The 25,778-nt window shown below is 47.5% G+C and overlaps 1 protein-coding gene across 11 annotated transcripts in view; it reads right to left on the bottom strand.

The window, feature by feature from the left end:
• Window positions 1-5,763: 5,763 nt before the first annotated feature.
• LOC139255829 (zinc finger protein 239-like) overlaps window positions 5,764-25,778 on the bottom strand; it is a 35,149-nt gene continuing 15,134 nt past the window's right edge. For 3 of the 11 annotated variants that reach the window (XM_070874014.1, XM_070874013.1, XM_070874015.1), the window contains exon 3: window positions 16,713-18,318. In XM_070874014.1, coding sequence (XP_070730115.1) covers window positions 17,379-17,969 — 591 coding nt within the window. In that variant the 5' untranslated portion in view covers window positions 17,970-18,318 and the 3' untranslated portion in view covers window positions 16,713-17,378. Of the gene's footprint in view, window positions 6,602-6,940; window positions 7,066-12,707; window positions 12,885-16,102; window positions 16,132-16,712; window positions 18,319-25,778 lie in introns of those variants that run through there. The other 8 variants (XR_011592127.1, XR_011592128.1, XR_011592126.1 and 5 more) reach the window with 8 other exon arrangements.

The following is a 25,778-nucleotide window of genomic DNA, read 5'->3' as shown; positions in this document are numbered from 1 at the left end:
AGATAAAACAGGGAATTATAGACCAGACAGCCTGACATCAGTAGTGGGTAAAATGATGGAATCAATTATTAAGGATGTCATAGCAGCGCATTTGGAAAGAGGTGACATGATAGGTCCAAGTCAGCATGGATTTGTGAAAGGGAGATCATGCTTGACAAATCTTCTGGAATTTTTTGAGGATGTTTCCAGTAGAGTGGACAAGGGAGAACCAGTTGATGTGGTGTATTTGGACTTTCAGAAGGCTTTCGACAAGGTCTCACACAAGAGATTAATGAGCAAAGTTAAAGCACATGGGATAGGGGATTGAGAACTGGTTGCCAGTTTTGGTCACCTTACTTAAGGAAGGATATACTAGCTTTGGAGGAGGTACAGAGACGATTCTCTAGGCTGATTCCGGAGATGAGGGGGTTACCTTATGATGATAGATTGAGTAGACTGGGTCTTTACTCATTGGAGTTCAGAAGGATGAGGGGTGATCTTATAGAAACATTTAAAATAATGAAAGGGATAGACAAGATAGAGGCAGGGAGGTTGTTTCCATGGGTCGGGGAGAATAGAACTAGGGGGCACAGCCTCAAAATACGGGGGAGCCAATTAAAACCGAGTTGAGAAGGAATTTCTTCTCCCAGAGGATTGTGAATCTGTGGAATTCTCTGCCCAAGGAAGCAGTTGAGGTTAGCTCATTGAATGTATTCAAATCACAGATAGATAGATTTTTAACCAATAAGGGAATTAAGGGTAATGGGGAGCGGGCGGGTAAGTGGAGCTGAGTCCACGGCCAGATCGGCCATGATCTTATTGAATGGCGGAGCAGGCTCGAGGTGCTCGATGGCCTACTTCTGTTCCTAACTCTTATGACAGGAAGCAAAGAGTAGGAGTAATAGGGTACTTTTCAGAATGGCAGGCAGTGACTAGTGGGGTACCGCAAGGTTCTGTGCTGGGGCCCCAGCTATTTACATTGTACATTAATGATTTAGACAAGGGGATTAAATGTAGTATCTCCAAATTTGCGGATGACACTAAGTTGGGTGGCAGTGTGAGCTGTGAGGAGGATGCTATGAGGCTGCAGAGTGACTTGGATAGGTCAGGTGAGTGGGGAAATGCATGGCAGATGAAGTATAATGTGGATAAATGTGAGGTCATCCACTTTGGTTGTAAAAATAGAGATACAGACTATTATCTGAATGGTGACAGATTAGGAAAAGGGGAGGTGCAACGAGACCTGGGTGTCATGGTACATCAGTCATTGAAGGCTGGCATGCAGGTACAGCAGGCGGTTAAGAAGGCAAATGGCATGTTGGCCTTCATAGCGAGGGGATTTGAGTACAGGGGCAGGGAGTTGTTACTACAGTTGTACAGGACCTTGGTGAGGCCACACCTGGAGTACTGTGTACAATTTTGGTCTCCTAACTTGAGGAAGGACATTCTTGCTATTGAAGGAGTGCAGCGAAGGTTCATCAGACTGATTCTCGGGATGGCGGGACTGACATCAAGAAAGACTGGATCAACTGGGCTTGTATTCACTGGAGTTCAGAAGAATGAGAGGGGATCTCATAGAAACGTTTAAAATTCTGATGTGTTTAGACAGGTTAGATGCAGGAAGAATGTTCCAAATGTTGGGGAAGTCCAGAACCAGGGGTCACCGTCTAAGGATAAGGGGTAAGCCATTTAGGACTGAGATGAGGAGAAACTTCTTCACCCAGAGTGGTGAACCTGTGGAATTCTCTACCACAGAAAATTGTTGAGGCCAATTCATTAAATATATTCAAAAAGGAGTTAGATGTAGTCCTTACTACTAGGGGGATCATGGGGTATGGCGAGAAAGCGGGAATGGGGTACTGAGGTTGCATGTTCAGCCATGATCTCATTGAATGGCGGTGCAGGTTCGAAGGGCCGAATAGCCTACTCCTGCACCTATTTTCTATGTTTCTATGTAAGCTTCGATGATAAATGTCTATAATTCGCAGACTTAAAAGGATATTCCGTTCATCGTGCATATGCTGATTTAAAACATAGACCTTGGCGAAAAATATATATCTATACAGAACAACATGTTACTCAACTATCTCTCCCTCCCTCGCCCTCCTGTGAGGCGGTGGGTGGCTCTTAGAAGAGCCTTTGCTTTTTGCTTGGGGGAAGAGGGTCGCGTTGAATCCATAGAATGCGGCCCAGCCGTTTCAGAGCGTACACCACATCCAAGGCAGTGACCATCTTGCGCTTGGCTGCTCAGTGTAGGTCTGAACTGACCGGCTCAGGAGAGAAATACACAGCCCGGAAACGGCCGGAGCTTTCGAGAACAGAACCAGCATTCAAACTCTCAAACCAGACCAGAATTAAACTAGGCCCTTTTAATAACCGCCGACTCTCTTCATACAGCTTTCATTGACACACTAAAAAATATTTAGGGAATCGGTTGCGGTATTTATACAATTTTTGAGTCTTTAACAACTGTAGCTCAATTATTCGCTGCTAACTAGAAGAGCGTTTGTGTGAGCAGAGAATCGTAATGCAGAGACCGGTAACTGAAAACTCCCGCATACAGGTCTGAAATAGGCCAATTTATCGATACATTACCTCAAAGTCTCCATTCAGACAGTAAGCAGCCTTTCACAGATACTGTGGGTGGCTCTGAAAAGAGCCTTTGGGTTATTAGATTCAATCCTGTCCGCTTTACTTGCTCTTGGACGAAGTGGTGCTTTTCTTGGGCAGCAGCACAGCCTGGATATTAGGCAGCACTCCGCCCTGAGCGATGGTCACCTTTCCCAGCAGCTTGTTGAGCTCCTCGTCGTTGCGGATGGCCAGCTGCAGGTGTCTGGGGATGATGCGGGTCTTCTTGTTGTCGCGGGCCGCGTTGCCGGCCAGCTCCAGGATTTCAGCGGTCAGATACTCGAGCACAGCAGCCATGTAGACCGGGGCTCCGGCACCCACACGCTCAGCGTAGTTCCCCTTCCGCAGGAGCCTGTGAACACGGCCCACAGGGAACTGCAGTCCGGCCCGGGAGGAGCGAGACTTGGCCTTGGCCCGAGCTTTTCCGCTAATTTTCCCTCTTCCAGACATTTGCACAATTCACAAGCTCAGAGAAAGAATGAGAAGCTCCTCCCACATCTGCCCTTCTTATAGCTTCTGGAGGGATTCAGGGAGTGAAGTTGTAATTGGTCACTCTCTAGTGAATTTCATTGGTTGTTTCCGATGACCAATCACAGCCTGCTTAGTCCACCAATGAAAGGAGGGCGGAAATTACTGGTTCTCAACAGTCAGAAGCTAACGATTTTTTAAATTAAAAAATCCCGCCAATAATTGTTAAAATTGTGAATTATACTAGTAACTTCACCATTAGCAAATACTTCAAAACACTGTTTCCTTTTATCTTATTCCATATTTCCCTTGCAAATTCCAGGCTGCTACAATCAGGATTACATTCGGCTTCAGTTTCAAACTGTCTGTAACGGGCGGGACTCAGTCCCCACTGATTCTGTAATGGGACACATTCCAGCTCATCTTTGTAAAAAAGTGAACTTCTTTTCACAGGAACTGCTGTGGAAGTGAGACCAGAACTGGGCGTTCTTCTGTGAAGAGAGATAGTGTGTTCAAACTGCTCCCGTTCTGGTCTCTAAGAACTCCCATTCTGGGTTATTACACTGAGGGAAGTCTCAGGTTAATAACGGACTGAGCCGCAACGGAATAAAAAAAAAAGTGAAAAGGGCTTAAGTATGACTGAAATCGGAGTTTCCCCGCCCCCCAAAATAAGCCCTTTGTCAGCAGGCGCTGTGAATGAACGGGTCTGAGAGTAAAGGGAAAGCGACCAGGGACCGTGTTTGTAGTTTACTCACTGCGGGAAATTCTAGCGACGCCAAGGTCAAACCAGACAGTGAAGCTGCTTGAGAATTCAAAACTGAATCTATAACTGGAACTGCAAAGGTTCTCACACACACTCGTTCGGGAAATAATTACAGTAAATTCAGTATAAAGGGTTTGTGCAGCTCTTTCAATGATGTTGTGGATGGCTCTTAAAAGAGCCGTTGTGTTTGGGGTTTGTTCTGTCAGGACAGCGTGGAGTTTTATTTGGAGCTGGTGTACTTGGTCACCGCCTTTGTCCCTTCCGACACGGCGTGCTTGGCCAGCTCCCCGGGCAGCAGCAGGCGCACGGCGGTCTGGATCTCCCGGGAGCTGATAGTGCAGCGCTTGTTGTAATGGGCCAGGCGGGAAGCCTCACCCGCGATGCGCTCGAAAATATCATTCACAAACGAGTTCATGATGCCCATGGCCTTGGAGGAGATGCCGGTGTCGGGGTGAACCTGCTTCATCACTTTGTAGATGTAGATGGAGTAACTCTCCTTCCTCGACTTTCTGCGCTTCTTGCCGCCCTTCGGTGGTGTTTTCTTGATTACTTTCTTGGCGCCTTTCTTTGAAGCTGGTTTCTTTTCCTCAGGCATCGTCTTGTTCAGTCAGGCACAGATCTGAAGGGAGCTCTGCTCCGGGCTCGCATTATATAGGCAGCCCCCACACTCCGCCCACAGCCCTATGCTAATGAGGGATGGGTGAAGGCAATGAATGTGATTGGTTCATTGGTCGCGTTGTCAATTTCCATTGTTCCATATGTCTCTGATTGGTCTCTTTAAACATCCAATCAGATTTATTGCTCGCCACAATCTCAAATTCTTGTATGAGCTCATCAGTTACATCCCCTCCCGATTTATACTCTGTTCTTTATGTTTCTATTCTGCTCTCAGGCAAACATGGTTACTGACGGCGGTCTTGTGAGGAAGGTTCATTCACGTGTTTTCCTATATATATATATTCAATAATCTGAACAGCAAACTCGCTGCTGTCTTTGTCGGTCTAGATGTCTAAATGTTCCAGACATTGACCTGTTTATATCCGAGATTGCCTGAGGGTCACTTCTGATCAGGACTTGGGAATCCTTCTGTGAGGGCAAGAGACCCTCACTGTCCTCCCACCGGTTAATTCAACACCTTTCTTATCGGTCACTGCTGTAACTACATTAGTTGTTTCAGTATTACCTTCACCTGGAATATGCCGTAAATGTCTATGATTCGAAGACTAAAAGGACATTGCGTCCATCGTGCATATGCTGATTTAATAAACCTAACGCCACAATACAGATCTTGGCGAAAAACGTATCTATGCTGAACAAAATGTAAATCAACTGTCTCGCCCCCGCCCCGTTCCCCAGGTCACTGCTCTCTCTGTGAGGCGGTTGGGCGGCTCTGAGAAGAGCCTTTATGTTGTGTTGGGGGGGAAAGGGTCGAGTTGTTCAGCCACCGAATCCACAGAGAGCGCGGCCCTGCCGTTTCAGAGCGTACTCCACATCCATGGCAGTGACCGTCTTGCGCTTGGCGTGCTCAGTGTAGGTGACCACATCCTCCAGGAAAACCTTCAGCACCCCGCAGGTCTCCTCGTAGATCAGGCCCGAGATCCGCTTGACACCGCCACGGCAAGCCAGGCGGCGGATGGCTGGTTTTGTGATGCCCTAGATGTTATCACGGAGCACTTTACAGTGCAGTTTGGCCCCGCCTTTACCTTGTCCTTTGCCTCCTTTACCTTGGCCAGACATGATGATTCTTCACTCAAATCGCCGCTGAATGTTAATCTCTCGCCTTACCCATAGTCTGTTGAGACCACCAATGAAACGAGGGCGGAAATTCCTGTCAACAGTCAGACCTCGAACCATTTTTAATTTCAAAAACCCCAATAATTTTTTTAAGTGCGGATTATGTTAATAAATTCACCATTAGCCAAAGGTTTACAAACAGGTTTTACTTCCTTTTATTTTATTCCATATTTCCCTTGCAAATTCCAGGCTGTTACAATCAGGATTAAATTCACGTTCACTTTCAAACTGTTTGTAACGGACAGCAATCAATCCCCACTGACTCTGTAACAGGGACACATTCCAGCTCAAACTGTGTAAAAGTTGGGAATCACAGATCATGGATCGATCCTCCGCACAGCCGGGAGTGAGACCAGAACTGGGGGTCCTTCTGTGAAAAGATAAGAGGGACAGAGTGTTCACACTGCTCCCGTTCTGGTCTCTGTCCGAACTCCCATTCTGGGTTGTTACACTGCGGGGAGTCCCGGGTTAATAAACGGATTGACCCACAATAGGAATTGAAAAATAAACTTGAAAAGGGCTTGCGAGAGAATGAGGTGACTGAAATCTGAGTCTCATCCCCTAAACAAGCTCTTAATTCTTCGGCAGGCACTGTAAATGGGAAAGAGCGAGAGGAACTGTGTTTGTAGCTTGAATGGCGGGAAATTCAACAGGGGCTCAACATCGAACCGGTCAGTGAAGCTGCTTATGAGAATTCAAAACTAAATCCACAGCTGGAACTGCAAAGGTTCTCAAACACATTTGTTTAGGAAATAATTACAGTAAATAATTACAGTAAATTGAGTCTAAAGGGTGATGCTTGTGCAGCTCTTTCAGCGAGGTTGTGGGCGGCTCTTGAAAGAGCCGTTGTGTTTGGGGTGTTGTGTCAGGACAGCGTGGAGTTTTACTTGGAGCTGGTGTACTCGGTCACCGCCTTTGTCCCTTCCGACACGGCGTGCTTGGCCAGCTCCCCGGGTGTGGATATGTGAACTGGATATATGAAAATAAAGACAGTGAAGTGAACTGAATATATGAAAATGTATAAGCCATGGAAAAATAACTAAGAGAATGTCAGATTGCAAATATTACAACATCAGCACAATTAGCAGAATTGCAAGGTCTCAGTTACTAGTCACGCCAGTAAAATTGTAACATTTAGAAACAATGCCTGAGCTTTAGTAAAAACAGCTCATATAGATGTCGGCTCATGAGTGGACAAAGGAAAGGAGGGATCAAAAGGGATAGGCTGAACTAGGATGTCACTCTAATTGTATCTTGTTATCTTGTACCAAAAAATGTATAACTGTGTGCCTTCACAATGAAAACTACTTGTCCGTAGGAAGTGTGTACGCTCTATCAAGAGAGTATTCCTTCTGTCTGATAAGTCTCGACCGGTGAGAGAAATAAAGACTGCTTTGTTACAAGCTCCTTTGGTGTTCGCCTCAGTGTATTCACTGAAACAGATTGAAGGAAAAGAATCTAGAAATCAACATTTGGTGTCAGAAGTGTGATCTCAACGGACGACTGCCGAAAACTTGCGAATTAAGAGCCAGACTAGCCTTGGACGAGACGAGGGGAAAGTGGCCACTGGAGTGAGTATGATTTCAATACTGCTCCAGTTTCCCCCGGTTTCAAAAGTCTGAGGAAAGTTTAGCCATTCGCTGGTTCTCAGGTAGTGTCTGAACGAGATCCAGGTCAACCTTCTAAACTTAGAAAATAAGTGTCCAAGTCAGGTGTGACGTCGACCTTGTATATCACTTGGCCCGTCCAGGCACTGATTGGATTTAAATTGCGCGGTGACGTGAAAGCAAATGGCATGTTGGCCTTCATAGAGAGGGGATTTGAGTACAGGGGCAGGGAGGTGTTGCTACAGTTGTACAGGGCCTTGGTGAGGCCACACCTGGAGTATTGTGTACAGTTTTGGTCTCCTAACTTGAGGAAGGACATTCTTGCTATTGAGGGAGGCAGCGAAGATTCACCAGACTGATTCCCGGGATGGTGGGACTGACCTATCAAGAAAGACTGGATCAACTGGGCTTGTATTCACTGGAGTTCAGAAGAATGAGAGGGGACCTCATAGAAACGTTTAAAATTCTGACGGGTTTAGACAGGTTAGATGCAGGAAGAATGTTCCCAATGTTGGGGAAGTCCAGAACCAGGGGTCACAGTCTAAGGATAAGGGGTAAGCCATTTAGGACCGAGATGAGGAAAAACTTCTTCACCCAGAGAGTGGTGAACCTGTGGAATTCTCTACCACAGAAAGTAGTTGAGGCCAATTCACTAAATATATTCAAAAGGGAGTCAGATGAAGTCCTTACTACTAGGGGGATCAAGGGGTATGGCGAGAAAGCAGGAAGGGGGTACTGAAGTTGCATGTTCAGCCATGAACTCATTGAATGGCAGTGCAGGCTAGAAGGGCTGAATGGCCTACTCCTGCACCTATTTTCTATGTTTCTATGTTTTTCTATGTTTCAATCCCATCAATTTTCCTAACACAATTTCCCACCTAATAATGATATCCTTCAGTTCCTCCTTCTCACTAGACCCACTGTCCCCTAGTACCTTCGGAAGGTTATTTGTATCTTCCTTCGTGAAAACAGAACCTAAGATTGGTTCAATTGGTCTGCCATTTCTTTGTTCCCCACTATAATTTCACCTGCATCTAACTGCAAAGGACCTACGTTTGTCTTTACTAATCTTTTTCTCTTCACATATTTATAGAAACTTTTGCAGTCAGTTTTTATATTCCCTGCAAGCTTCAGCTCATACTCTATTTTCCCCCTCTTAATTAAACCCTTAGTCCTCCTCTGCTGAATTCTAAATTTCTCCCAGTCAGATTTGTTGCTTTTTCTAGCCAATTTATATGCCCCTTCCTTTGCTTTAAACACTATCCTTTATTTCCTTTGTTAGCCAGGGTTGAGCCACCTTCCCAGTTTTATTTTTACTCCAGACTGGGATGTACATTTGCTGAAGTTCATCCATGTGATCTTTAAATGTTTGCCATTGCTTATCGACTGTCAACCCTTTTAGTATCGTTTGCTAGTCTATTCTAGCCAATTCACACCTCATACCGTCGAAGTTACCTTTCCTGAAGTTCAGGACCCTGGTTTCCAAATTAACTTTGTCACTCTCCATCTTAATAAGGAATTCTACCATATTATGGTCACTTTTCCTCAAGGGGCCTCGCATAATAAGATTGCTAATTAGTCCCTTCTCATTGCACAATACCCAGTCTAGGATGGCCAGCTCCCTGATTGGTTCCTCGACATATTGGTCTAGAGAACCATCCCTAATACACTCCAGGAAATCCTCCTCCATCGCATTGCTACCAGTTAGGTTAGCCCAATCAAAGTGTAGATTAAAGTCGCCCATGATTATTGCTGCACCTTTATTGCACACATCCCTTATTTCTTGCTTGAGCGCAGCTCTCCGCCGGCTGGAGTGGCGGCCGTCCTGCAGGAACCGCTGCTCGGGAATCCGTACCTCCACGGCCGAGGCTTTATGTGGCGGTCGGAAGAGAGGGCTGTGGCTGGTGAGGTGACCAGGGTCAGGGACCTGCTCGATGGCGGAGGAGCGGGCTGGATGGCGCCAGACACGCTGGCGCGGCGCCTAAATTCTGCCAACGTCCGCCACGCGGCCGATGCCATCGAGTCGCTAAAAACAGCTCTGGGCCCTGACTCCGTTAGGTGCATCGAGGAGGCTCGGGCACGTGGGGAGATCCCGTCCGAACTGACCCCCGTCCGGACGGAATTCCTCATCGGCGCCAAACCCCGGAACCTCCCTCGGGGGCCGGCGCCTCACAACTTGAGCCGCCTCGGGGAAATCCCCTCCGTGCCTTTCAGTTCCGCGCGGAGGGGTTTCCTGTACGGGCTGCTCCTGCACACCCTCAACTTTGCCATCCTCGCCGGCCGTCCGGACACGCCATGGCGTACCATCTTGCCGTCCGGAGGAGGCGGGGGTCCCCGATGGAGGGCACTCTACGCAGGGGTCCTCCCACTATTCATCGGGGACTTGGCCTGGAGGGTGGTGCACGGAGCAGTGCCGTGCAATAAATTTTTAAGCCGGTTCACGGACTCCCAGGCCGCCTGCAATTTCTGCGGTCTGGAGGAGTCCGTGTTCCATGTTTTTATTGAATGCACAAGGTTGCAGCCCCTGTTCCACTATTTGAAGGGGCTGCTCCTGAAATTCTGGCTGCACTTCAGTCCCACTCTCCTGATCTTTGGGCACCCTGTGCGGAGGGGAGCGGGTAGGTCCGAAGGCCTCCTCGTAGGACTGCTCCTGGGCACGGCCAAGGGTGCCATCAGCCGGTCCAGGCAGCGGGCGGTCGAGGGGGTCGTTCAACCTGACTGCCTGCCTCTCTTCCGCTCTTACATCCGGTCCAGGGTGTCCTTGGAGATGGAGCACGCGGTGTCCACCGGTACGCTCGCGGCCTTCCGCGAGAGGTGGGCACCGGAGGGACTGGAGTGCATCATCACGCCCGGCAACCAAATTTTAATTTGATTTTACGTTTTTTAAGTTTAATTTGTTTTAATTGCCGGTGCTTTTAGTGTCCCCCTCTCCTTTTATAGGGGGCACTGGAAAAAAGGAAAAATTTGATTTTAGTGCCCAAAAAAAAAAAAAACCACAAAAAAACCCCCAAAAAAACAAAAAAGGGCCTTGTAAATGTCTTGTGTGTGTCATCCAGGTCGGGTGGCACGGATACATGTTTTATGTTTTCGCAGGTAAACTCAAAAGAGTTTCTTGCTTGATGCTGTCCCCAACCTCACTACTACTATTTGGTGGTCTATACACAACACCCACTAGTGTTTTCAGCACTTTGGTATTCCGCAGCTCCATCCATACCAATTCCACATCATCCAAGCTAATGTCCTTCCTTACAATTGCATTGATTTCATCTTTAACCAGCAACGCCACCCCGCCTCCTTGCCTCCTTTTCCTTTCTGTCTATCCTTCCTAAATGCTGAATACCCTTGGATGTTGAGTTCCCAGCCTTGGTCACCCTGGAGCCATGTCTCCGTGATGCCAATCACATCGTATCCGTTAACTGCTATCTGAGCAGTTAATTCATCCACCTTATTCCGAATACTCCTCGCATTGAGGCACAGAGCCTTCAGGCTTGTTTTTTTTTTTTAAATACACTTTGCCCCCTTAGAATTTTGCTGTAATGTGGCCCTTTTTGTTTTTTGCCTTGGGTTTCTCTGCCCTCCACTTTTACTATTCTCCTTTCTATATTTTGCTTCTGCCTCCTTTTTATTTCCCTCTGTCTCCCTGCATAGGTTCCCACCCCCCTGCCATATTAGTTTAACTCCTCCCCAACAGCACTAGCAAACACTCCCCCTAGGAAACTCTTTTAAGTTTACCTGCAAAACATAAAAACATTAAACGGTGCCACCCGACCTGGGTGACACTCCAGACATTTACAAGGCCCTTTTTTCCCCCCTTTTTTTTTGTTTTTTTTTGTGTTTTTCTTTTTTGGTTTTTTTTTGGGCACTAAATTCACAATTTTCCCCAGTGCCCCCTATAAAAGGGAAGGGGGACACTAAAAGCACCGGCAATTAAAACAAATTAAACTTAAAAAACGTAAAATCAAATTAAAATTTGGTTGCCGGGCGTGATGATGCACTCCAGTCCCTCCGGTGCCCACCTCTCGCGGAAGGCCGCGAGCGTACCGGTGGACACCGCGTGCTCCATCTCCAAGGACACCCTGGACCGGATGTAAGAGCGGAAGAGAGGCAGGCAGTCAGGTTGAACGACCCCCTCGATCGCCCGCTGCCTGGACCGGCTGATGGCACCCTTGGCCGTGCCCAGGAGCAGTCCTACGAGGAGGCCTTCGGACCTACTCGCTCCCCTCCGCACAGGGTGCCCAAAGATCAGGAGAGTGGGACTGAAGTGCAGCCAGAATTTCAGGAGCAGCCCCTTCAAATAATGGAACAGGGGCTGCAACCTTGTGCACTCCATAAAAACATGGAACACGGACTCCTCCAGACCGCAGAAATTGCAGGCGGCCTGGGAGTCCGTGAACCGGCTTAAAAATTTGTTGCACGGCACTGCTCCGTGCACCACCCTCCAGGCCAAGTCCCCGATGAATAGTGGGAGGACCCCTGCGTAGAGTGCCCTCCATCGGGGACCCCCACTCCCCCTAGGATATTGGTTCTGGTCCTGCCCAGGTGCAGACCATCCAGTTTGTACTGGTCCCACCTCCCCCAGAACCGCTTCCAATGTCCCAGGAATTTGAATCCCTCCCTTCTGCACCACTCCTCAAGCCATCGGAGTTATCCTGCAATTCCTACTCTGACTAGCACGTGGCACTGGTAGCAATCCTGAGATTACTTTTGAGGTCCTACATTTTAATTTAGCTCCTAGCTCCCTAAATTCGCCTCATAGGACCTCATCCCGTTTTTTACGTTTGTTATTGGTACCTATATGCACCACGACAACTGGCTGCTCACTCTCCCTTTTCAGAATGTCCTGCACCCGCTCAGAGACATCCTTGACCCAGGAAGGCAACATACCATCCTGCAGTCTCAGTTGCGGCCGCAGAATTGCCTATCTATTCCCCTTACAATTGAATCCCCTATCACTATCGCTCTCCCACTCTTTTTCCTGCCCTCCTGTGCAGCAGAGCCAGCCATGGTGCCATGAACTTGGCTGCTGCTGTTCCCCCCCGAGGAGTCATCCCCCTCAATAGTACTCAAAGCGGTGTATCTGTTTTGCAGGGGGATGACCGCAGGAGATCCCTGCACTACCTTCCTTGGTCTTCCATTCTCTATCTGGCTGTGGACCTTTTACCTGCGGTAAGAGCAACTCGCTGCACATGCTATTCACAGCATCGTGGATGCTCCAGAGTGAATCCACCTTCAGCTCCAATTCCGCAACGCGGTCCATCAGGAGCTGGAGGCGGATACACTTTCCGCACACGTAGTCGTCAGGGACACCGGAGGCGTCCCTGATTTCCCACATAGTACAGGAGGAGCATAACACGTGTCCGAGCTCTCCTGCCATGACTTAACCCTTAGATACACTTAAATTGGCAACAACAGTGCTAAAAGTTACTCACTGATATAGAAGAGAAAAAAGAACAAGGAAAACTACTTACCAATCACCAGCCACTTACCCCCTTGGCTGTGACGTCACCTTTCTATTTCTTTCTTTTTTCCCCTCTCCCTGTAGCTGCACCGACACGCCTTTTGTAGGCCTCTCGCCGACCCCGGACTCACGACTCTCCGACGCACCTACTGACGCCTCTCGCGGCCTTTTATAGGCATGGCAGATGCTGTATAATGTGGATAAATGTGAGGTTATCCACTTTGTGGGTAAAAACACAAAGGCAGATTATCTGAATGGCGTCAGATTAGGAAAAGGGGAGGTGCAGCGAGATCTTGGTGTCATGGTTCATCAGTCATTGAAAGTTGGCATGCAGGTACAGCAGGCGGTGAAGGTTGGCCGTCATCGCTAGGGGATTTGAGTATAGGAGCAGGGAGGTCTTATTGCAGTTGTACAGGGCCTTGGTGAGGCCTCACCTGGAACAGTGTGTTCAGTTTTGGTCTCCTAATCTGAGGAACGACGTTCTTGCTATTGAGGGAGTGCAGCGAAGATTCACCAGACTGATTCCCGGGATGGCTGGACTGACATATGAGGAGAGACTGGATCAACTGGGCCTTTATACACTGGAGTTTAGAAGGATGAGAGGGGATCTCATAGAAACATATAAGATTCTGACGGGACTGGACAGGTTAGATGCAGGAAGAATGTTCCCGATGATGGGGAAGTCCAGAACCAGGGGACATAGTCTTAGGATAAGGGGTAGGCCATTTAGGACTGAGATGAGGAGAAACTTCTTCACTCAGAGTTGTTAACCTGTGGAATTCCCTACCGCAGAGAGTTGTTGATGCCAGTTCATTGGATATATTCAAGAGGGAGTTAGATATGGTCCTTGCGGCTAAAGGGATCAAGGGATATGGAGAGAAAGCAGGAAAGGGGTAGAGGGAATGATCAGCCATGATTTTATTGAATGGTGGTGCAGGTTCAAAGGGCCGAATGGTCTACTCCTGCACCTATTTTCTATGTTTCTATGTAATGGACTCTAGCATTTTCCCAGTGACTGATGTTAGGCTAATGGTTTCCTACTTTCTGTCTCCCTCCTTTCTTAAATAGGGGAATTACATTTGCTGTTTTCCAATCCACTGGGACCTCTCCAGGATCCAGGGATTTTTGCAAATGCAGCCACTATCTCTATAGCCACTTCTTTTAATACCATAGGATGCAGGCCATTCGGTCCAGGGGACTTGCCCATCTTGTCACCCTCCCGATAGCCCCTTGATTATCCATGATTGGGATGCTTTTAGTGTCTTCTACAGTGAAGACCGATACAAAATATTTGTTCAAATTCTCTGCCATTTCCCGGTTTCCCATTATTAATTCCCCAGTCTCATCCTCTAAGGGACCAACTTAGCTGCTCTCTTCCTTTTTATATACCTGTAGAATCTCTAACTGTCTCTTTTTATATTTCTTGCAAGTATACTCTCAATCTATCTCCTTTCCCTTTTTTCTTTTTTTAGTTGTTCCTAATCTTTTGGCCTTCCGCTAATCTTTGCAACATTGTATGCTTTTGTTTTCAATTTGACACCATCCTTTACTTCTTAGTTAGCCATGGCTGGTTCACCCTTCTTCAGTCTTTCTTTCTCACTGGAATATATCTTTGCTGAGAGTTATAAAATATCTCCTTAAATGTCTGCCACTGCTTAGCTACCATCTTACCCTTCCTTTGTAATTGCCTTTATTTAAGTTCAGGGCGCTAGTACGAGATCCAAGTTTCTCAGTCTCAAACCGAATTTGAAATTATACCATGTTATGATCACTCTTCCCAAGCGGATCCTTTACTATGAGATCATTAATTAATCCAGTCACATTACATATTACCAGATCTAAAATAGTCTGCTCCCTGGTTGGTTCCACATCCTATTGTTCTAAGAAAACATCCCGAATACACTCTATGAACTCTTCCTTAAGGCTACCTTTGCCAATTTGATTTGTCCAATCAAAATTAAAATAATTTGATTTATATGCTGTCCTGTAGTGTAGCTACTGTTAGAGGGCCTATAGACTGCTCCCACCAGTGATTTCTTATCTCCACACAAACTGATTCTACATCTTGATCTTGTGAGATGAAAAGGCTGAAGTGTTTACAACCATCTTCAGCCAGAAATGCCAAGAGGATGATCAATATCAGCCGCCTCCTAAGGAAGCCAGTCTTCAGCCAATTCGATTCACTCCACGTGATGTCAAGCAACGGCTGAATGCATTGGATACAGCAACGGCTATGGGCTCTGACAACATACTGGCTGTTGTGCTGAAGACTTGTGCTCCAGAACTAGCCGCGCCTCTAGCCAAGCTGTTCCAGTACAGCTACAACACTGGCATCTATCAGACGATGTGGAAATCTGCCCAGGTATGTCCTGTCCACAAAAAGCAGGATAAATCCAATCCGGCCAATTACCGCCCCATCAGTCTACTCTCAATCATCAGCAAAGTGATGGAAGGTGTTGTCAACAGTGCTATCAAGCTGCACTTACTCACCAATAACCTGCTCACTGATACCCAGTTTGGGTTCCACCAGGACCACTTAGCTCCAGACCTCATCACAGCCTTGGTCAAAACATGGACAAAAGAGCTGAATTCCAGAGGTGAGGTGAGAGTGACTACCCTCGACATCAAGGCAGCATTTGACCGAGTGTGGCATCTAGGATCCCTAGTAAAACTGAAGTCAATGGGAATCAGGGGGAAAACTCTCCACTGGCTGGAATCATACCTAGCACAAAGGAAGGTGGTTGTGGTGGTTGGAGGTCAATCATCAACAGCCCCAGGATATTGCTGCAAGAGCTCCTCAGGGCAGTGTCCTAGGCCCAACCATCTTCAGTTGCTTCATCAATGACCTTCCTTTCTTCATAAGGTCAGAAGTGGGGATGTTTGCTGATGACTACACAGTGTTCAGTTCCATTCACAACTTAAATAATGGAGCAGTTCATGCCTGTATACAGCAAGACCTGGGCAACATTCAGGCTTGGGCTGATAAGTGGCAAGTAACATTCACGAACAAAAGTGCCAGGCAATGACTATCTCCAACAAGCGAGAGTCTAACCACTGTCCCATAACATTCAATGGCATTACCATCGCCGAATCTCCTACCATCAACATCCTCGGGGTTACCATTGACCAGAAACTTAACTGGACCAGCCACATAAATACTGTGGGAACAAGAGCAGGTCAGAGGCTGGGTATTCTACGGCGAGTGTCTCACCTCCTGACTCGCCAAAGCCTTTCCACCATCTACAAGGCACAAGTCAGGAGTGTGATGGAATACTCTCCACTTGCCTGGATGGGTGCAACTGTGACAACACTCAAGAAGCTCGACACCATCCAGGACAAAGCAGCCTGCTTGATTGGCACCCCATCCACCACCTTAAACATTCACTCCCTCCATCATTGACGTACCGTGGCTGCAGTGTTTACCAGGTACAAGATGCACTGCAGCAACTCGCCAAGGCTTCTTCGGCAGCACCTCCCAAACCCACGACCTGTACCACCAAGAAGGACAAGGGCAGCAGGCGCATGGGAACACCACCACCTCCACGTTCCCCTCCAAGTCACACACCATCCTGATCTGGAAGCATATCGCCGTTCTTTCATTATCGCTGGGTCAAAATCCTGGAACTTCCTCCCCAACAGTACTATGGGAGTACCATCACCAGATGGACTGCAGCAGTTCAAGTAGGTGGCTCTCCATCATCTTCTCAAGGGCAATTATAGATGGGCAATAAATGCTGGCCTTACCAGCGATGTTCACATCCCGTGAACGAATAAAAAAAGAATCAGAACCATTTGACCTCTCAAGTGGGCGTAAAAGATTCCATGACGTTATTTCGAAGAAGAGAGATCTCTGGTGTCCTGGCTAACATTTATCCCTCAATCAACATCACTAAAACAGAGGCCATGAAAAACATTTTATAAATACAAGTCTTCCTTTAACAACGGAAAAAAGGTTCAAAACTGAAACAATCGGTAACAGGACATCAATTAGTCTGCCCCATGGAGAAATCAAGGAATCGACTCACTGTATGTAGGAAACACAGCTGATTTATTTGACAGTTATTTGACAGAGGGTGCAGAAAAGATTTACAAGAATGATTCCAGGGATGAGGGACTTCAGTTACATGGATAGACTGGTGAAGCTGGGGTGGTTGTTCTTAGAACAGAGAAGGTTGAGAGGAGATTTGATAAAATCATGAGGGGTCTAGACAGAGTAGAGAGAAAATATTCCCATTGGCGGAAGGGTGGAGAACCAGAGGACACAGATTCAAGGTGATCGGAAAAGAACCAAAGGCGACATGAGAAAATATTTTTTTTTTTACGCAGCGAGTGGTTAGGATCTGGAATGCACAGCCTGAAAGGCTGGTGGAGGCAGATTCAATCGTGGCTTTCAAAAAGTGAATTGGATAAGTATCGGAAATAAAGCATGTGCAGGGCTACGGGGAAAGGGCAGGGAGTGGGACTAGCTGAAGTGCTCTTGCAGAGAGCCAGCATGGGCTCGACGGTCCGAAAGGCCTCCCTCTCTGCTGTAACCATTCGATGATATCCAGAAAATTAAACTCCAGCCCAGTTGTAGGGATTAATTACACCAGCAGCAACAAACCCCAACGGTCTGAGTGAACATGGTTCAGACCAGGATGTGATTAACGGCAACAATAACAGCAGAGTCCAACCCCCGCAGTCACTTGTGAAGTCGCTGGTGTCTCAGCAGGTTGGATGACTGAGTGAACCCCTTCCCACACTCAGAGCAGGTGAACGGCCTCTCCCCAGTGTGAATGCGTTGGTGTGTCGGCAGATGGGTTGATCGAGTGAAACCCTTCCCACATTCAGAACAGATGAACGGCCTCTCCCCAGTGTGAATGCGTTGGTGTGTCAGCAGCTCACATGATCGAGTGAATCCCTTCCCACACGCAGAGCAGATGAACGGCCTCTCCCCAGTGTGAATGCGTTGGTGTCTCAGCAGGTTGGATAAACAAGTGAATCCCTTCCCACACTCGGAACAGATGAATGGCCTCTCCCCAGTGTGAGTGAGTTGGTGTGTCCGCAGGTTGGATGACTGAGTGAAGCCCTTCTCACACACGGGGCAGGTGAACGGCTTCTCCCCAATGTGAATTCGCTCATGTACCAGCAGGCTGGATGAATAAGTGAATCCTTTCCCACACACGAGGCAGGTGAACAGCCTCTCTCCGTTGTGACTGCAGCGATGAGTTTCCAGCTCAGAGGGACAATTGAATCCCTTCCCACAATCCCCGCATTTCCACGGTTTCTCCATGGTGTGGGTGTCCTTGTGTCTCTCCAGGTTGGATGATCAGTTGAAGCCTCAACCACACACAGAGCACGTGTACGGTTTCTCCCCGCTGTGAACAGTGCGATGTTTTTTCAGGTTGTGTAACTGGTTAAAGCTCTTTCCACAGTCAGTGCACTGGAACACTCGGGTGTCTGTGTCTCAGTGCTTTACCAGTCACGCTAATGTTGAAAATCTTTTCCCACAGACAGAACAGACAAATGTTTCTCCTTCCACATTCAAAGGCTGATGATATACAGGTGAATCGAGTGACTCTGTCAGATCTCGATATGATTGGTTGGAGTTTCCCGTCTGCAAATCCTCCTTTTCTAATATCCTGTAAAAGGAGTTTACAAAAGTCAGCACTGGAAGTGCAGGATAGAAATTGAGGACAGACAATCCTAGTTTCTACGGAACATTCTTTCCTCTCTTGTTCCCCCAAAGCTGTAAATTCCCGTCCCACACACTCTCCCTCCTCCTGCTGCTGAAATCCAAAGTCATCGCACCATCTCCATCATTTCTTTCTTCCATCTGCTGTTTTCTCACTCCCTCTTCTCTGGTTGAGTTCAGTTCTACATCCCTAGTGTGCAGACTGAGAATAAATGAGGAATGAGTTTCTCTTCTGGTAACTGGGACGCTAAAGCGCCGCCCACCCTCTGCTCCTGTAGCAAGATGGCCGCGCAGGCACCCTGATCCTGTCCAAGAATTTGGCTAGTTACCCCGAGCGGTCGGGTCTATCACCGCGGGTCAAACATGGGGCCTGTGGGCTCGTATTCGGGGCCTGAGGCCAACACCAGGTATTTATGAAGCTGCCCAGCCCACCCAGGGGTCCAATTCCTCCGCTGAGCCCACAAGCTCCTACCGACTCGCGGAACGTCTCTTCCGCCTCAGACCACCTCCACCACTGACACTGCGCCTGCTCAGAGCACAGCACGGTCCCACGTCTGGGCTCCTGTTGTCATTGATAGAGCACTTTACCCCTGCGCGGGGGATTCTGGCTACAGAAGTAAACTTTGCAACATTTGGTGGTGAAATGGGTTGATTCAGGACAGACAGCAGGGATTATTGCAGGAAATAACACAGTGCAGTGAGAAAGGAAATGCAGCGGATGTTGTGTAGATGGATTGTCAAAAGGTGTTTGATAAGGTGCCGGACAGGAGGCTTGTTGATCAAATTAAGGCTCACAGTATTAAAGGGAGTGGGGCCGCGTGGAGAGGAAGTTGGGTAAAGGACAGAAAACAGAGAGTAGTGGTTAATGGATGTTCTTCAGACTGGAGGGATGTAAACAGTGGTGTTCCCCAGGGTCAGTGTTGGGACCATTGCTCTTAATATAGAGAAATGATCTGGGCTAAGATATAAACACATAAGAATTAGAAGCAGGAGTAGGCCATTTGGCTCCTCGACCCTGCTCCGCCATTCAAGACCATACTGATTCATCAATTGATCCACCGCTACGAAAATCAATAATAAGAATAAAACCGGACTGACCACCCGGCATCGAGCTCCGCCCCGGTTACGGACACGACAACGGGACACCCAGCCCAGTCTTTCCCACCAACATCTGGGGACTTGTGCCAAAATTGGGAGAGATGTCCCAGACTAGTCAAGCAACAGCTTGACATCGTCATACTCACAGAATCATACCTTTCAACCAATGTCCCAGACTCCTCCATCACCATCCCTGGGTATGTCCTGTCCCACCGTCAGGACAGACCCACCAGGGGTGGCAGCACAGTAGTATACAGTCGGGAGGGTGGCCCTGGGAGTCCTCAACATTGACTCCGGATCCCATGAAGTCTCATGGCTCGAGGTCAAGCATGGGCAAGGAAACCTCCTTCTGATTACCATCCACCGCCCTCCCTCAGCTGATGAATCAGTGCTCCTCCATGTTTAACACCACGTGGAAGAAGCACTGAGAGTAGCAAGGTGCACAGAATGTACTCTGCGTGGGGGACATCAATGTCCATCAAGACTGGCTCAGCAGCACCACTACTGACCAAGCTGGCCGAGTCCTGAAGGATATAGCTGTCAGACTGGGCCTGCAGCAGGTGGTGAGAGAACCAACACGAGGGGGAAAAACCTACTTGCGCCCATCCCTTCGGAAAGGGCGCGAGAGTGGGAGCAGCGGTAAGCCTACAAAGAGTGTGAGTCAGCCGAGCAGCGGGACTTCAGAAAGGGCCCGAGAGTGAGAGCAGCGGTAAGCCTACAAAGGGCGTGAGTCAGCCGAGCAGACAGCCGAAACAGCACCAAGTGACCTGGGAGGGTAAGAAGTAAAAAGATTCAAAGTGTGATGTCACAGGAAAGCAGGGAAGTGATTGATTGGTCAGTTTTTCTCTCTTTTAGAAACATAGAAAATAGGTGCAGGAGTAGGCCATTCGGCCCTTCTAGCCTGCACCGCCATTCAATGAGTTCATGGCTGAACATGCAACTTCAGTACCCTATTCCTGCTTTCTCACCATACCCCTTGATTCCCCTGGTAGTAAGGACTTCATCTAACTCCTTTTTGAATATATTTAGTGAATTGGCCTCAACAACTTTCTGTGGTAGAGAATTCCACAGGTTCACCACTCTCTGGGTGAAGAAATTCCTCCTCATCTCGGTCCTAAATGGCTTCCCCCTTATCCTTAGACTGTGTCCCCTGGTTCTGGACTTCCCCAACATTGGGAACATTCTTCCTGCATCTAACCTGTCTAACCCCGTCAGAATTTTAAACGTTTCTATGAGGTCCCCTCTCATTCTTCTGAACTCCAGTGAATACAAGCCCAGTTGATCCAGTCTTTCTTGATATGTCAGTCCCGCCATCCCGGGAATCAGTCTGGTGAACCTTCGCTGCACTCCCTCAATAGAAAGAATGTCCTTCCTCAGGTTAGGAGACCAAAACTGTACACAATACTCCAGGTGTGGCCTCACCAAGGCCCTGTACAATTGTAGCAACACCTCCCTGCCCCTGTACTCAAATCCCCTCGCTATGAAGGCCAACATGCCATTTGCTTTCCTAACCACCTGCTGTACCTGCATGCCAACCTTCAATGACTGATGTACCATGACACCCAGGTCTCTTTGCACCTCCCCTTTTCCTAATCTGTCACCATTCAGATAATAGTCTGTCTCTCTGTTTTTACCACCAAAGTGGATAACCTCACATTTATCCACATTATACTTCATCTGCCATGCATTTGCCCACTCACCTAACCTATCCAAGTCACTCTGCAGCCTCATAGCATCCTCCTCGCAGCTCACACTGCCACCCAACTTAGTGTCATCCGCAAATTTGGAGATACGACATTTAATCCCCTCGTCTAAATCATTAATGTACAGTGTAAACAGCTGGGGCCCCAGCACAGAACCTTGCGGTACCCCACTAGTCACTCCCTGCTATTCTGAAAAGTCCCCATTTACTCCTACTCTTTGCTTCCTGTCTGACAACCAGTTCTCAATCCATGTCAGCACACTACCCCCAATCCCATGTGCTTTAACTTTGCACATTAATCTCTTGTGTGGGACCTTGTCGAAAGCCTTCTGAAAGTCCAAATATACCACATCAGCTGGTTCTCCCTTGTCCACTCTACTGGAAACATCCTCAAAAAATTCCAGAAGATTTGTCAAGCATGATTTCCCTTTCACAAATCCATGCTGACTTGGACCCATCATATTACCTCTTTCCAAATGCACTGCTATGACATCCTTAATAATTGATTCCATCATTTTACCCACTATCGATGTCAGGCTGACCGGTCTATAATTCCCTGTTTTCTCTCTCCCTCCTTTCTTGGGCATTGGTTTAAATTAAGAGCTGGGATTAAAAATCTAAACTTTCAAAACGTGAAAACTTAATTAAATCTATTCGAGATGGCAGGGCAGCGATGTGTTACTGCTGCTACATGTGGGAGCTGGTTGACCCCATTGAGGTCCACGGCGACCACATCTGCAGTAAGTGTTGGCTGCTCGAGGAACTTCGGCTCCGCGTTGATGAGTTGGAGTCTGAGCTGCAGACACTGCGACACATCAGGGAGGGGGAGACTTACCTGGACACTGTGTTCCAGGAGGCAGTCACACCTCTTAGATTAATTAATTCAAATTTGGTCTGTGGTCAGGGACAGGAGGGTGTGACTACATGCGAGGCAGCTGTGGGGGCCAGTTAGTTTAACATCTGTAGTGGGGAAAATGCTTGAAGCTATCATTAAGGAAGAAATAGCAGGACATCTCGAAAGGAATAGTGCAATCAAGCAGACGCAGCATGGATTCATGAAGGGGAAATCATGTTTAACTAATTTACTGGAATTCTTTGAGGATATAACGAGCATGGTGGATAGAGGTGTACCAATGGATATGGTGTATTTAGATTTCCAAATGGCATTCGATAAGGTGCCACACAAAAGGTTACTGCAGAAGATAGAGGTACGCGGAGTCAGAGGAAATGTATTAGAATGGATCGAGAATTGGCTGGCGAACAGATAAATGGGTCCTTTTCGGGTTGGAAATCGGTGGTTAGTGGTGTGCCACAGGGATCAGTGCTGGGACCACAACTGCTTACAATATACATAGATGACCTGGAAGAGGGGACAGAGTGTAGTGTAACAAAATTTGCATATGACACTAAGATTAGTGGGAAAGCGGGTTGTGTAGAGGACACAGAGAGGCTGCAAAGAGATGTGGATAGGTTAAGCGAATAGGCGAAGGTTTGGCAGATGGAATACAATGTCGGAAAGTGTGAGGTCATCCACCTTGGGGAAAAAAAAGTCAAATGGAATATTATTTGAATGGGGAGAAATTATAACATGCTGAGATGCAGAGGGACCTGGGGGTCCTTGTGCATGAATCCCAAAAGGTTAGTTTGCAGGTGCAGCAGGTAATCAGGAAGGCGAATGGAATGTTGGCCTTCATTGCGAGAGGGATGGAGTGCAAAAGCAGGGAGGTCCTGCTGCAACTGTACAGGGTATTGGTGAGGCCGCACCTGGAGTACTGCGTGCAGTTTTGGTCACCTTACTTAAGGAAGGATATACTGGCTTTGGAGGGGGTACAGAGATGATTCACTAGGCTGATTCCAGAGATGAGGGGGTTACCTTATGATGATAGATTGAGTAGACTGGGTCTTTACTCATTGGAGTTCAGAAGGATGAGGGGTGATCTTATAAAAACATTTAAAATCATGAAAGGGATAGACAAGATAGAGGCAGAGAGGTTGTTTCCACTGGTAGGGGAGGCTAGAACTAGGGGGCACAGCCTCAAAATACGGGGGAGCCAATTTAAAACCGAGTTGAGAAGGAATTTCTTCTCCCAGAGGGTTGTGAATCTGTGGAATTCTCTGCCCAAGGAAGCAGTTGAGGCTAGCTCATTGAATGTATTCAAGTCACAGATTGATAGATTTTTAACCAATAAGGGAATTAAGGGTTACGGGGAGCGGGCGGGTAAGTGGAGCGGAGTCCACGGGCAGATCAGTCATGATCTTATTGAATGGCGGAGCAGGCTCGAGGGGCTAGATGGCCTACTCCTGTCCCTAATTCTTATGTTCTTATGACCCAGGAGGTAGTGGTGGAGGAGCCAAAGCCCTTGCAATTGTCCAACAGGTACGAGATTCTTGTTCCTTGTTTGGACGAGGGCAGGGGCTGCAGGGAGGATGAGCAAACTGACCACAGTGCCGTGATACAGCAGGCCATTCAAGTGGGGGGGACTAAAAATAAATGTTGTAGTGGTAGGAAAGAGTACAGTTAGGGGGATAGATACTGTTCTCTGTAGCCAAGAGCGTGAGTCCTGAAGGCTGTGTTGCCTGTGTGGCTCAAAGACTGGTATGGGAGAAATGGGTTTCGGTTCATGGGGCACTGGCATCAGTACTGGGGGTGGGGGGAGGGTTCAGGTGAGCAGAAATTTAAAAAGGCAAAGAGCATGGAGAAGGCAATAGAGCAGGGTAGCGGTGGGGGAAATGATAACCAGACTGTGACAGGAAGGGACAGAATGTATAAAATAAGAGTGTAACAGAAAGTAGGGTCAAAGCAGGTAAAAATGGTAAAAAAACAAAATTAAAAGCTCTTTATCTGTATGCACATAATATTCGTAACAAGATAGATGAGTTGACGGCACAAATAGATACAAATGGGTATGATCTGATAGCCATTAGAGAAGCGTGGTTGCAAGGTGACCAAGGCTGGGAACTGAATATTCAGGGGTATTAAACAATTCAGAAGAATAGACAGAAAGGAAAAGGTGAGGTAGCTCTGTTAATAAAAGATGAGATCAGTGCAGTAGTGAGAAATGATATTGGCTCAGAAGATCAAGATGTAGAATCAGTTTGACTGGAGATAAGAAATAAGGAGAAGAAGTCACTGGTGGGCGTAGTCCATAGGCCCCCTAACAGTAGCTACACTGTTGGACGGTGTATAGATCAAGAAATAATGGAGGCTTGTAAGAAAGGTACGGCAATAATCATGGGCGACTTTAATCTTCATATTGATTAGACAAATCAAATTGGCCAAGGTAGACTTGAGGAAGAGTTTATAAGAGTGTATCCGGGATGGTTTCCTTGAACAGTAAGTTGAAGAAACCAATCAGGGAGCAGGCTATCTTAGATCTGGTACTGTGTAATGAGACAAGATTAATAAATTATCTCATAGTAAAGGATCCTCTAGGAAAAAGTGACCATAACATGGTTGAATTTCAAATTCAGTTGGAGAGCGAGAAAGGCAGACCTCAAACCAGTGTCCTGATTCTAAATAAAGGCGACTACAAAGGTATGAAAGCAGAACTGGGGATGTTCGCTGATGACTGCACAATATTCAGTTCCATTCGAAACTCTTCAGATAATGGAGCAGTCCATGCCCGCTTGCAGCAAGACCTGGACAACATTCAGACTTGGGCTGATAAGTGGCAAGTAACATTCGCGCCACACGAGTGCCTGACAATGACTATCTCCAACAAGTGAGAGTCTAACCACCGTCCCTTAACATTCAATGGCATTACCATCGCCGAATCCCCTACCATCAACATCCTGGGGGTCACCATTGACCAGAAACTTAACTGGACCTGCCAAATAAATACTGTGGCAACAAGAGCAGGTCAGAGGCTGGGTATTCTGCGGCGAGTGTGTCATCTCCTGACTCCCCAAAGCCTTTTCATCATCTACAAGGCACAAGCCAGGAGTGTGATGGAATACTCTCCACTTGCCTGGATGAGTGCAGCTCCAACACTCAAGAAGCTCGACACAATCCAGGACAAAGCAGCCCGCTTGATTGGCACCTCATCCACCACCTTAAACATTCACTCCCTCCACCACCGGCGTACCGTGGCTGCAGTGTGTACCATCTACAAGATGCACTGCAGCAACTCACCAATGCTTCTTCGGCAGCACCTCCCAAACCCGCGACCTCTAACATCGAGAAGGACAAGGGCAGCAAGCGCATGGGAACACCACCACCTCCACGTTCCCCTCCAAGTCATACACCATCCTGACTTGAAAGCATATCGCCATTCCTTCATCGTCGCGAGGTCAAATTCCTGGAACTCCCTCCCTAACAGCACTGTGGCACTACCATCACCACACGGACTGCAGCAGTTTATGAAGGTGGCTTACCACCATCTTCTCAAGGGCAATTAGGTATGGGCAATAAATGCTGGCCTTGCCAGCGACGCCTACATCCCGGGAACGTATAAAAAAAAACGTTGGCTTAAGTCAACTGGGAAAATAGATTAAAGTGTAAGACAGTTGAGAAGCAGTGACAGACAATAAAGGAGATATTTCATAGCTCAACAAAAATATATTTCAGTGAGAAGGAAAGACTTTAAGCGAAGGGAGAACCATCCGTG

The sequence above is a fragment of the Pristiophorus japonicus genome, unplaced genomic scaffold, assembly GCF_044704955.1.
Source record: "Pristiophorus japonicus isolate sPriJap1 unplaced genomic scaffold, sPriJap1.hap1 HAP1_SCAFFOLD_640, whole genome shotgun sequence".
Lineage (NCBI taxonomy): Eukaryota > Metazoa > Chordata > Chondrichthyes > Pristiophoridae > Pristiophorus > Pristiophorus japonicus.
Note: the sequence above shows the minus strand (reverse complement) of the source record. Positions and strands in the feature narration are given on the sequence as shown.